General features: G+C 38.6%; 1 protein-coding gene across 1 annotated transcript; it reads left to right on the top strand.

Moving 5' to 3' along the window:
- Positions 1-521: 521 nt before the first annotated feature.
- LOC146716919 (uncharacterized) lies at positions 522-6,084 on the top strand. Its single transcript, XM_085469829.1, has 8 exons — positions 522-700; positions 1,498-1,593; positions 2,034-2,128; positions 2,514-2,615; positions 2,733-3,476; positions 3,573-3,715; positions 4,100-4,215; positions 4,569-6,084. The coding sequence occupies exons 3-8, from the start codon at positions 2,068-2,070 to the stop codon at positions 4,693-4,695; spliced, it is 1,293 nt and encodes a 430-aa protein (XP_085325955.1). The 5' UTR covers positions 522-700; positions 1,498-1,593; positions 2,034-2,067; the 3' UTR covers positions 4,696-6,084.
- Positions 6,085-12,371: the final 6,287 nt, after the last annotated feature.

Raw genomic sequence — 12,371 nt, 5'->3', positions numbered from 1 at the left:
GATGGGGGTGGATGATAGCAGAACTCGTACTGTTTCTACTATTGCAAATAAAGCTTAAATGAAAAAAGACAAACCAAAAGTTACAAAACCAATCAGAGGTCAGAAGGTTTTCTTAAAGAGGAGAAGATGGTTTCTTTCTTACCTTGTTGATCAGGCACTGGTACAGCCTGGACAGCCCAATGAATTCCAAAACCAATATGTTTCATCTGATGTGGAATCATGGAATGATCTGTCTTCACCTGCCAATTCTCACCAATGTTGCCAAAAATGTGACAGATTTAGAATGAAATTCACATTTTTCAACCTTCGCAAACAGTTAATTCCCCCAAATTCTTAACAGTATCTGCCGTGCATTTATGGAGTGCTCCTTGAGGTCCTTAGAGAAGAATAAAAAATAGAGAATGAGACAGGCAGGGAAAGCTCTTAAGACATTGTTTATGACACCTTTAAACAGCGTTTGCTATGAATGGCATAACCAGATATTAGTAGTGGCTGAGTGGTGTATTGAAGGCTGTTTTTCATTCATCTGCTTTTCTGATTCTGACAAGCTGTTAGGTTAGCTTGGAGGTAGTGGTGACGGGCAGCTAAGAAACCTAAGTGAGGTGTTTACCAGAGTCAGGCTGCTGACCGTACAGACAAGCAGAATTTAGTCTGGCTGTGAACGGTGATCTCCATGGAGCAAAGCAGGCAAATCTTGCAGGTGAGTAAACAGAATCTTGCAAGTCCAGAATCAGCAGTTCCACCCACGCAAGCCACAAATACATTACAAAGATAGGATGATGTGGTAATGTAAGTGGAAAGCAACATCAGGAAGAAGGAGTAATGGAAAATAGTGCAGATGTGGAAAGTAAAGTCCAAAGTAGTCCCAGTGGTAATAGGACCATTAGGCATTAGGAGCTGTAATCCTGAAACTAGAAGAGTGGCTGCAGCAGATTCCAGGCACAGCATCAGTGGTCTTTGTCCAGAACATAGACCACCCAATGTAAGGTTTGTGCTGCCACTGCTGCTGAGTACACGTAATTACAATAATATTTTTTTAAAATTTCTGTAAAGGTAATCAACACTTATGCAAAGCTCTCTGACTAAAATGACATTTTTAAAATGTGAATTTATTAAAACAATGGTTTTTGATTTAATTCTGTGCTTGATAGAATTAAACTAGCACAAATTTGATTTAAAAAATTTGTTTTTAAATTTGTAAACCAACTTAACTTTTAGGTGTAATTAGCCACTGTACTAATGTTAAACTAGGAGAGGGAAAATACTATGTATATATAATAAAATATCTACTTATTACTGTAATACTAGCAAGCTAGCTAAAAAACCTAGCAAGCTAATCCAGAATTTACCATACAGTTTTCTTTGATCTCTTACTTACAAATATGTACAACTTTGCCCTGAGTTCCTGTATATATGTCTCTGTCACATAATATTGATGGGAAATGTGGACAGAATATGTGAGCAGTTTTCCATTTCTATTTATTTCTTGTTTCTCAGCACATTCACACTCTCAGTTATTTAACCTCTGTGAGAACTTAATCTGTGGGAAAAGGGAACAGAAATCACAGAAGGTGGAAGTCTGAAAACGATCAGGTCAGTCAAAGAGAAAAAAATCCCAGTCACTACTTCGTGGTATTTAACCTTAGCTATTTCTATTAAGTCTGAGTGGGAAGTACTTTGAATGTGGGAATGTAGACATCCAGTGGATTTTGCATAGTTTCGTTTTCAACCAATCAGTTTATGTCAAGTGCTTGATGATGTGGGACATCCCTTTTTCACTACAATAAATAATACTGAGTTAACATTCATTTTTTATTGGTCAGTGGCAGAATCTTTTTTGAATTCACTGTTATTGTGCGTATTTAGCTAAGTGCGAGGTAAGTGCAGGTTTAAAAACTATTTAATGTTTAGATAATTGAATGTGAACTTTCTCTAGAACATTAAAAAATGTTTATGAATGTTAGTATAGTTTAGTGTAAAATCAGCACTTCTGGAAAACTTAAGGACTGTTTTTCATTTCCAAACCTACAAAGGTCTTACCTGAACAGAAAAAAATCCAGAACATTAATGGACACAATGGAAATTGATGACACCTTATTATATATGGACGGCAATCTCATCACTCAAGGTACAGTATCACCCCCAAAACCCGCAGACAGAACTAGTGGGTAGACAAAATAAAATGCAAACCTGTTTTTCAGCTTAAATTTCAAACTGAATAACGTCACACTTTTGTGTGTATTTCATTGCTTAAGACACCTTTGGTTTGCGAACACCTTATTGAATAATAAATTTCTTGTTTAATTCATAAAAGGACCAATATCATGCTGGTCTATGCTCAGTAATACATAATTACACGGTAAAGCATGTTTTAAAGATTTTTAAATGGATTCAAAAATTCTAAAACTTAAGTTAAAGTCTCTAAAGACTTTTTTAACCAATTTTACTTGTCTAATGATATATTTGTTTGTAGTTTAATTTGAAAAATGTCTGTTTTCTTATTTACAAAACAGTGAATTTTCGCAGAAGAAACCAGATCCTCAAAGGTGTCACTGTGAGCCTCGGATTACTGTGTGCTGTCCTGTTGTGCAGTAACATAAGTCAATTTATATTCTGTAAGTTGTTTAGTTTTATTCAATAAAAATAAACCCCTTTTTTGTTGCTTTTACATCCAGTTCATGATAATCAATTGAATCCGGCAAAATATTATTTTTATTTTTTAAATTTCACAGATGAGATCATCCATCCTAAATCAGAAGACCAAACACAGCCATATCACAATACACTCACTCAAAATAAGGAGAAACTCCAAAATGATAATGACAACCTGACTGCAGAGAGGGACAGACTGGAGATCAGTTATGATGCTTTGAGTAAGGAGACTAGACAGTTAAAGATCATACTGAGCAACCTCACAAAAGACAAAGATGAGCTGCAGCACTATTACAGTTATTTGATTACTAAACGAGATGAGCTGGAGGCCAATTTCAGCAATGTGAAAAATGAGAAGGACCGGCTACAAACAAATTGCATCAACTTAAAACAAGAGAGAGATCAATTCGAGACAAACTACACTCACATGCAGAGGAAGCTTGAGGGCTTACAGACTAATCACAATAATCTGACAGCAACTGCAGAGCAGCTACAAACCAGCTACAATAACCTCCAAAGAGAAAAGGATGCATTAAGCGTTCTTTTTACTGCACTGAGAGTAAAAGAAGTCCAGCTAGAAGGTAATTACACTGTGTTAAAGAGGGAGAAAGACCAGTTACAAAGAAGCTACAATAGTCTGAATAGAAACAAACATCAAACTGACCAGAGCTATAACACCCTGTGGAAAGACAAAGAGCAACTTCAAACCAGGTATAATACTTTGAGGAAGGAAAAGGAACAATTACAAACCAACTACAGTCGCTTGACTACAGCTAGAGAAGAGTTACAATCGAAAGTCAAAAGGATGACCACTAAACTAAGCGGTATGCTTCCTATGTTACAGCTTAAATTTACTAAAATTATCTCCATTGTGGTATTCTTCATCTTTTGGATATTTTTTCCATGTGATGAATTTGCAGGCATTCCTTGTCAGGCCCACTGGAGAAGGTTTGACATAAGCTGTTATTTTGTCTCAACCTTGAAGAAAAACTGGACAGAAAGCAGAAAAGCCTGCATCGCTGAAGGTGCAGATCTACTTGTCATAGACAGCGCTGAGGAACAGGTAATAAACAAAGGCAGAATTAGAATCGCTAAACGTTGCCAATGATTGCAAGAATTTTTTCCATCTTTGTACTGGGTTGCTAAGGTTTGCATGTACAGTTAAAGATGACTGCAGTGTTGCAAGAACTCCATTAGGTGATGGAACTAAAACAAAAAATTAAAGGATCATTAATGCTGTTATAATCCATCTTGTTGGAGACATGAGTCTCTATCCCAAAGACAAATGACTGTCATCGTGGCTCTATGGGTCATTCAAATTTTTTTTTACAAAACTGAAATGTGTAGAAATTGTCTGTACCAGTCCATTTATTATATATTCCAATTTAGATCAAGATCACCCCCTAACAGTAATGTCATCAGTCTTTTGTTTGTGCGACTCTAACAGCTTTTTGTCAACGAATTACTGGACAAGAGCGAGAGGCAAAATGCTTGGATTGGCCTCACTGACACACTTACAGAGGGGGTTTGGACCTGGGTGGATGGGACCCCTATTACCATAGAGTGAGTTTAAATACACAAACCTGAACAAAAAGGATCTAACTTTACACATTTTCTAAATGTAAGGTTCATTTATCAAACTTTTATGTACAACTTGACTGTACAAAGATCAGTCTTGTATTCTGTTGGTGAACTGAACTCTGCCAAAAACTTTAATATCTATCCAACAATTCAGCAACAGGAAATGTAAGGAAAGGATGAATGCAGAAGTGCACAGTATTATTTCTACTTTTGCAAATGAGAGTTAAATTAAAAAGACAGACTGAGGCACCAAACAATCACAATGTAGGAGTGAATTTGTTTCTTATAGCGACAAAGTGGAGAAAATGATTTCTCTCTCTTACCTTATTCATCAGATACTGGCAGCCTGGGCAGCCTAATGACTTCAAAAGCCAGGACTGTGGAGAATATGTTTCAACTGATAAAGGATCATGGAATGACGATGGCTGTTTCGCAGCACAAAATTATATTTGTGAGAAATAAGATCAACATGACTTACAGTGTTAACTAAAGGTTTGGACTGGGGTTCTTAAGTTTATTAATAGACAATATTCCAGATTTTTGGCTCTGTCATCATAAAAAACACCCACACAAGTTCATTTCAATTCAGTTTTATTTATATGGCACCAAATCACAATGACAGTAGCCTCTATGTCCTTTATTTTGTAGGGTAAAGAAAAATAGCAATAATCCAGCCTGGAAGTAACAAATCCATGGAATAGTTTTTCAGCATCACTCTGACACAAAATGCTTCTAATATTGGAGAAAATGAGCAATTAATTACCCTAAGTATTGTCTTTGAAGCCAAATCCTGATGATTTTAACTTACCATATTCATCTGTTCCAAAGAGTTTTGTTTTTGCCCAGAACTGATAAAAAAAAAAAAGAGTTTTGGACTGGTTAATATGAAAAAACACATTCTTGTTTATTTTGGCTAAATACTGCATATTTTCTGTGTCACATCTTAGTCAAAATGTAATTTAAAATGTAAATTAATAGCATTTAAGATAATTGACATTTTCAGACTATTATCATTATTGTTTTAAAATTTTCAAAATGAATAAATTACAAATTAATTACAATTTAATTTACAAATGGAAGGCAAGAGTTTTGGACTTGAGGGCCACAAAAGAAGTCAGTGGTGAGAGGTATTTTTACATTTCGTCCACTGCATTTTATTTTCCATCAGCCAAATCTTCCATCTAGCCACATTCATATTTGCTTTCCTGACTCTGGTCACTGGGGCCCTACAAGCTATCACAGTTGACAAGCTGGCAGAATATCATAGCGCTAACAGGGAGACAGACAACCATGTAGACTTACGGCCAATTTACAGTCATCAGTTAACTGAACTTTTAACTGTGGAAGGACACATACAGGCAATGTTTAAACTGCATGGTGCATGGCTTTTTAAGAAGTAAACTCTGATCATCAATTTCACTTCCTTTTTTATTTATCTAGAGCCAACATCACAAATAATTAGAACTGTGACATATAATAAGATAGATGATTTTAGGACTTTATCTATTTAGCGGGGAAGTAAAAATTACTTCATTTTTTTTCTTCTCTGTTTCGGCATAGCTGTTGTTCTGTGTGATTAAATTACATACAGCTGGTATTAGAATAACTTTTTTTTTCTTGAATTGTTGTTAAACATTTACATATTAAGTGAACTTGGAGTTCAGGGCCAGAAAAGAAGTCATACACTATTTTACATTGTTGATTTTTTACTTAATTTACATAAAAATCATCATTAAAAGCAGACTTACATGTTGTTGCGATACATGTTATGTGTTTAATGTTATAAATAATGATTAAATGTTTTCCCATTACAGACATCACTATGTTGTATAAGAGGTAAATGACTGGCAATAAAAATGTGGAAAAAATGATTTGTTTTTGCCATCATCTATCTTTTGAATGCTTACAGTACATTCACTAACAAAATTAGTCTTCATATAACATAAGTAACAACATAAAAGAAAGTTTTTGTGTGTTGCGTAAAAAAAATACATCACTGAGGTTCAGATACAATAATTAATAAGCAGGTTAAAGATGACATGGAAATGGCTTTGCATGGTTAACTATGTGTACAATATGTCCACATTGTGAGGGAAACATTATGGTCGAAACCTAGAACCAAGAATGCTTTACATAAATTTTAGACTTATATTTCCTTGTTCAAGAACAGTCAGACCACTGAGATGATGCTTATAAACTCCAGTGAATATTTAAACTGTCAAACTGTAAAACTCCTAAAACAAATGTGGCTTTTTTGGTCTTTGTTTTGTTGTAATTTCATGGAAAAGTAGAGAACTTTGGTGGTTTGTCATTGTTTTAAATAGTTAGGTTCCATTTTTTTAAGAAATACACCCCCCCACCCTACTCCATTTTCAAATGTTCAAGAAACTTCAGTTAAAAAAAAAAAGACCTCACAAGACATCTGGCATAAATTTCAAATTAAACATTGTTGGGGAGAGGGAGGGTAGCACTTCATGGAACTCAAATAAATGCCTTACATTCTAAAAAGTGAAACAAAAATAAATTAGTGTAACAGAAACAAAACACTGTGGAGAAAAGGGTAGCTGTTATTGCTGTGCTGTAGCTTTTACTGTGTCCACCCCCGTATGTTGCCCTGGTATAACCTGAACAGACGACGATTCACTGACACATAATGATGCCAAATGCTGACAATGCTCTCTACAGCTACAGGCTACTTGTTGCATAACACAACATCAGAGAAAAGAGTATATTAATACGAACAGCACAATTTGCAGATATATTTAGCACGCTGAGACACCACACTTTGGCATGTGGCTCATTTTGGGTGTGGTGGTGGCTACATGTAGTGCAGCTGCTCTTGAAGGGGGCATCTCAACCATTAATTGGACTAAGCCTTTTCATTCCCCCCCAGAGATGAGTCTGATCCAAACCGTCTGTGGTGGAGTGGTGAGATCTGGCTGTCCCCCGGGATGTAGCCGAGTGGTGCGGTTACGCTTTTGGCCATGTGACTAAAAATAAAGATCAAAGAAGCCTCTTCCAGACATGTTGGTCTGGTTAAACTCACAGAAAAAAGGGCTTTTAAATAGTTAAGAGGGTGATGCGTGTGCATTAGTCTAAAGATCTAATGTATTTAGAAGGATGAGGCTACTTTTCCAAGTGCATCCGACAACATTATAAAGTGAGCCCACTTTTGTGCAGTTCATACTTTTAACCTCTAGCCTGTAAAACGGGTAACATTCTACCAAACAGGGCATACAGCCTGTATAGTGTGGTAGTGTCTGGGAAAAACTAGCAACATATTGCTGACTAAGTTGGAGACTTTCACTCTGGTGCATTATCTGCACTACTTAACACTTACCATAAAACGTCAGGTCTCTATGGCAGCAAATTAGCGAGTCATGTTAGCTACTACACCTGTTTGTATACAACTCTCCACTCTACCTCTGCTGTATAAAAAATGGATGTAGCTACTGTCATGTCACCTGTTGTTTCTTACATTTTATTTCAAAGCCTCAAGATTAGCATTTAAAAGATTTTTGTTAGGTTTATAAAAACCCTAGATGTAACATGAGGAGCGGGTCTGAGTCCGAAACTGCTTCCTCAATGACAAAGATCTAAAAATTCTTCCATTCATTCAATATGATCCAAATGAGTGACTGAGGACATAAACATGGCAGGCAAGTGGGTTAACAGAGGTCAAGACATAAAGACATTTTCCCCTGTGACTTCTATAGGACTGGAAAACTATAGGATGGAGAATGTAGGTTTAAAGAAATTCAGACTAACAACAACCTCCTTACGACTAGGAGAAATTGGTAGTTGCAGCCTCTTGCTGAGGTTTAAATTGATCACAAGAAAATTTCACAGTCCATCTGGCGGGAGGCGGCCTATCACCAGGTGCATGCTGCTTCTGTCCCCTGCTGTTGGAAAAGGCACTATTTGGCAATTGCACTTTACGAATGTATTATTTATCAGGTTGATTTGCCACAAAATTAGCCAAGCACAATAACAAAAATCGTATTAAAAATCCTTTCATATGCTGTGGAAATGTATTTTGTATGCATGCCTGAAATTAGCTAATAGCTACACTTAAGATTGTAAAATGAGGATAATGAGAGTAAGACTTTCTGTGCATAGACCATGACAAATGAATGTAATAAAACGAAACTGAACTAAACCTTTACAAGGTCAGTAAAAGATAGCAAAAACAGCAGCATTATGTATGATGCACCATGATTGTGTCAGGACACTACGATGGCCCTTAAGTACTGTAGAATGCCCAAATGCAGTGTTGGGGAGTAACGGAATACATGTACCGCCGTTACGTATTTAAAATACAAAATATGAGTAACTGTATTCCGTTACAGTTGTCATTTAAAAAGGTGGTATTTAGAATACAGTTACATTGTTGAAATAAATGGATTACACAGCTGTATTTTCCTGTTTCCTATTGTCGCGGGTCAGGACTGTTTGGGTTTTGTTTGACAGCTATTTTCTGTTGTTCCAGGCGGCAGCGTTACGGTTTCCATGGTTACAGGGTGACGCTCTCTCTCTGTGTGTTCCCTGGGTGAGAGAGCGCCTTTTTGTTGTTGTTGTTGTGCTAAGCTAATCCGGTCGTTAAGTAATGACATGACGAATCCTACTTCCAGGCCTAAAGTAGTCTGCGTTTAATATGGTTTTTGTGGTGTTAACATGTTTAATGTTTTGTATTTTCTTCTATTTAATCTCAAAAAGCTCCTAAAACAGTCAGTGTCACTGTTAACCTCCCTCTGCTTTTATTACCGCTAATCATTTACTTAAGCTCAGTGTTTAAAACCTTAGGATCTAACTAACCTCGTATTGTGGATGGATTATCTCAGTTGTTCTCCTGGCTGAAGTTTGGTCCTTTTACAGCATCCTGCCATGCGATTGCATTTGTTCCTGACCACCGAGAACACTCACGTTAACTTTTATTGAGTGGAAATAAAGTTAGCTTGTTTATATTATGCTAACATAGCTGTGTCGCTAGCGATCACGTAGCACATCATTATATACCAGCTAGCCAAACTTCAGTAACCCTGCAAACGTCACTGCTGTTTAGTTTTCTGTCTTCATTTATGTTGGAAGTGATAACAGAGCTGTACGTTTTAATTTGTTTCCAAAACCCCGCAGTCAGGACATGCTATATTGTATTTAGATAGCTTCCTGCTAACTTCTAACGCCGTTAAATGTCATAAATTCTGTTTTCATGGATGCCTGGATGTTAAACTCAATTGTTACACCTGATAGAGCAGAACGCTGATCATTTTATTAAAGATGAAAGACTTTAGACAGTTTTTCAACTCTCAGTAATGCCATAGTGATCGTTTGATATATGGACCTGCAGCGGAGTTTAGGCCCAGACACGGCTAGTGACGTCAGACTTAACGACTGGATAGGCAGAATGTTACAGGCAGCCCTAAAGAATGTAGCCTCATGGGCAGTGTTGTCCGTGCTGCAGGGAGAATGGATTGCGGTTTGGAGTGTTCTCTCACCCCCGTTCTCTGCGGCCTGCTGGAGCGGGGAGCTAGGAGGAGGAGTTGGCCGTCCGACTGGGGTCTGGAATGTGGGGCCTCCCTGCTGCTGCGGAGTCGGGGCGGTCTGCTTCTCCCCACCGCATGGAAAAGGGTAACTGGGTCTGGGTGCAGTTCCCCCCTCCGGGGCAAGGGCACCTAGGCCCGGTTCGTAGAGTACGCTTGGGGAGTGTGATCGTGTGTACAGCGTCTCTTTATGTCTGTCTCCACGTTGGTTGAGTGTGGAGTAAGTGCATATGAGAGCATGAGGGTGGGAATGGATGTTTGTATCTGTGTGTGCCTGTATGTCTGTGTCTATATGTCAGGTTGGGTATCAGACGCCAACTCTCTGGGGACATCTCAGGCCCTCCAAGGTTTGGAGGCCTATCTCCCCCTACCACCACTTCCCCTGCCAGTGGCGGACTTCCTCAGACATCGGTGCATTGGTGGTTCTTTGTGTCCGGGGATGGGTGTCCAGGTACATACCGGCTCACTCCTTGGCGGCCGCTTATCGGGGCCTGGAGCCTGGGGCTCGCTCGGGCCACTTCGGAGGTGGGGTGCCCCCGGCCTCTCGGCCTGGGGCTCGGTCACTCAGGCACAGCTGGCTGCCGGCGGAGCTCACGGGCGCGTCACTGCAACCCCCCCCTGGCTTCTGCTCCGCGGCTGCTGAGTGACCCCTCATCTGGGACTCTCCTCAGCTCTTTCTGGGACAGTGGCGCGGCTGCCCCTCTGTTGGTCTTCCTTGGTCTCTTGTGTTCTGGGGGCCTCTGGATGTCTGGAGTTTTGATCTCCTCCATACCTGCTTCATGCCCTCTCTGCTTATTCTGTTGGTTTTTGTTTTTTGCCCTTCTCCCCCGTCCCTCTTCTCAGCTGTTTTTCTTTCCGTCTTTCTTTCCCCCAGTCAAGCCTGTCCTGTATTCAGCAAGTGAAAATAAAATAGACAATAAAAGGTGAATCAAATGGACCATTACGGCAAGGCTGGGATGGTCAATTTGGTAAAGTAAATCCGTTGGGCATCTTTCTTCGCCTTTAGACAATAATTCTGATGGCAAAAGAGCCAAACGGGACAGGCAAAAAAAAAAAAAGAAAAAAAAAAAAAAGAATGGATTGCCATACCTGTTATGTGTCTGTGAGCGTGAGGAGGGAGAAAAAGGAGAGTGGAAAAGTATGAGTTATCATCGAGCAGAAACGGGAGCTGGAAGCATGTAAATATAATAATAACCACTGCAGCCAAGAAGAGTGCCTGACGAGCCCAGTTGTAAGTAAGCTATTAAGACTCGACTGTACACCGTGTTCGTGTTTTCCTCAGGAACAAGAAGTTCCTGTTGGAGCAGCCTTTCAAATCCTCTCTCTAAAACTTGACCCTGACAACAAAGTAAAGCTATTTTTCGGCTACGAGCCCGACACGGAACATGACATATTAGCCAGAGGTCCCTTTACTACGGTTCGGAGCCGCAGACCTTCACTAATCATAATAAATCACACAGCAATAGTACATTCATGTAGTTGTAAAAAGCATAATATATCATGTAATCCAAAGTATTCAGAATACATCACTCTCATTGAGTAACGTAACGGAATACGTTACAAAATACATTTTGGGGCATGTATTCTGTAATCTGTAGTGGAATACATTTTAAAAGTAACCTTCCCAACACTGCCCAAATGTATCAAGAGACCTGATACAGAGCCACCACTTAGAATTGCTGCTGCTCTATCTCAATGCCCTTCTTGTGATGATGCAGGGAAAAAGCATTTTTCAGTAAATGCATTAGAGGGAACTGAATACAGCACTCACATCATCTGGGTTTGCAGACCATTGCACATGTACATTTGTGTCCCTTCATGCACCTACTCATGAGTTCTCACTCTGGTTATAGGCTTTGCATCACATGCTGACACTGAAGAACTAAAACATTATTCAAATCTAGGCTCATATAAGGTTTTGCAAAGAGAAAAGCTTAGTAAAACCAAACTGCCTTTTGGGCCTGAAGCGATTTTCCTGTTGCAGATAATGCCACATCCAGCGCTCTTGATATATCCATGGATTTTTCCACTATTAAAAAATGCCAAGGTCATTGTTTTATACTTCCACCCCAAGATCTTGAAATGTGATCTTCAACTGCCCATTAGCATTTTTGTTAGTTGAGCCTACAGACTGCATGTACAACTGAAATTCCTGCCAAAATGAACAAAGAGTGGTGCGGTGGCTTCATGTGGTAGACAAGTAATTTTGTGACCAAATTCCACCTTTAAGTCTGCTGTTTGGATTTGCTTATGTGGATGAATAACTTTATTACAGACTTTATTGAGCCAAAGGTTCTTGGCCATTAAAAACACTAATGTAGAGTGTGCCGTCAAAGCAAAAAAAAAAGAAAGACTTTAAGACAAATTGATTTGCTAATAAAAATCCCTTAAGGTCTTTTTTCTGTTTTAGGACATCAGTTGGTGTAACAATGCTAACTTTTTGGCTTATGCCTGCAGCACCTTGGAAAATTTTTTTATTTATCTAATAATTATAAGAAATAGCACAATAATAATAATAATAATCAATAGAGAAAGACAAAAAAAACAAAGAAACATTAGAAAATTAGAAACTACCACTATCCATAATGAATTAATTTA

This window comes from Copadichromis virginalis, linkage group LG2, assembly GCF_057382275.1.
Source record: "Copadichromis virginalis isolate Kocher_CV1m ecotype Utaka linkage group LG2, C_Virginalis_male_GT1.1, whole genome shotgun sequence".
NCBI lineage: Eukaryota > Metazoa > Chordata > Actinopteri > Cichliformes > Cichlidae > Copadichromis > Copadichromis virginalis.
Note: the sequence above shows the minus strand (reverse complement) of the source record. Positions and strands in the feature narration are given on the sequence as shown.

What these genes read in the sequence shown, in the direction of transcription:
- LOC146716919 (XM_085469829.1), top strand. Translation starts at nt 2,068, where the DNA reads ATGGACACAATGGAAATTGATGACACCTTATTATATATGGACGGCAAT. An exon ending in TAGACAGCGCTGAGGAACAG is followed by an intron (nt 3,716 to 4,099) that starts GTAATAAACAAA and finishes CGACTCTAACAG; the next exon opens with CTTTTTGTCAACGAATTACT. An exon ending in GGGACCCCTATTACCATAGA is followed by an intron (nt 4,216 to 4,568) that starts GTGAGTTTAAAT and finishes CTTATTCATCAG; the next exon opens with ATACTGGCAGCCTGGGCAGC.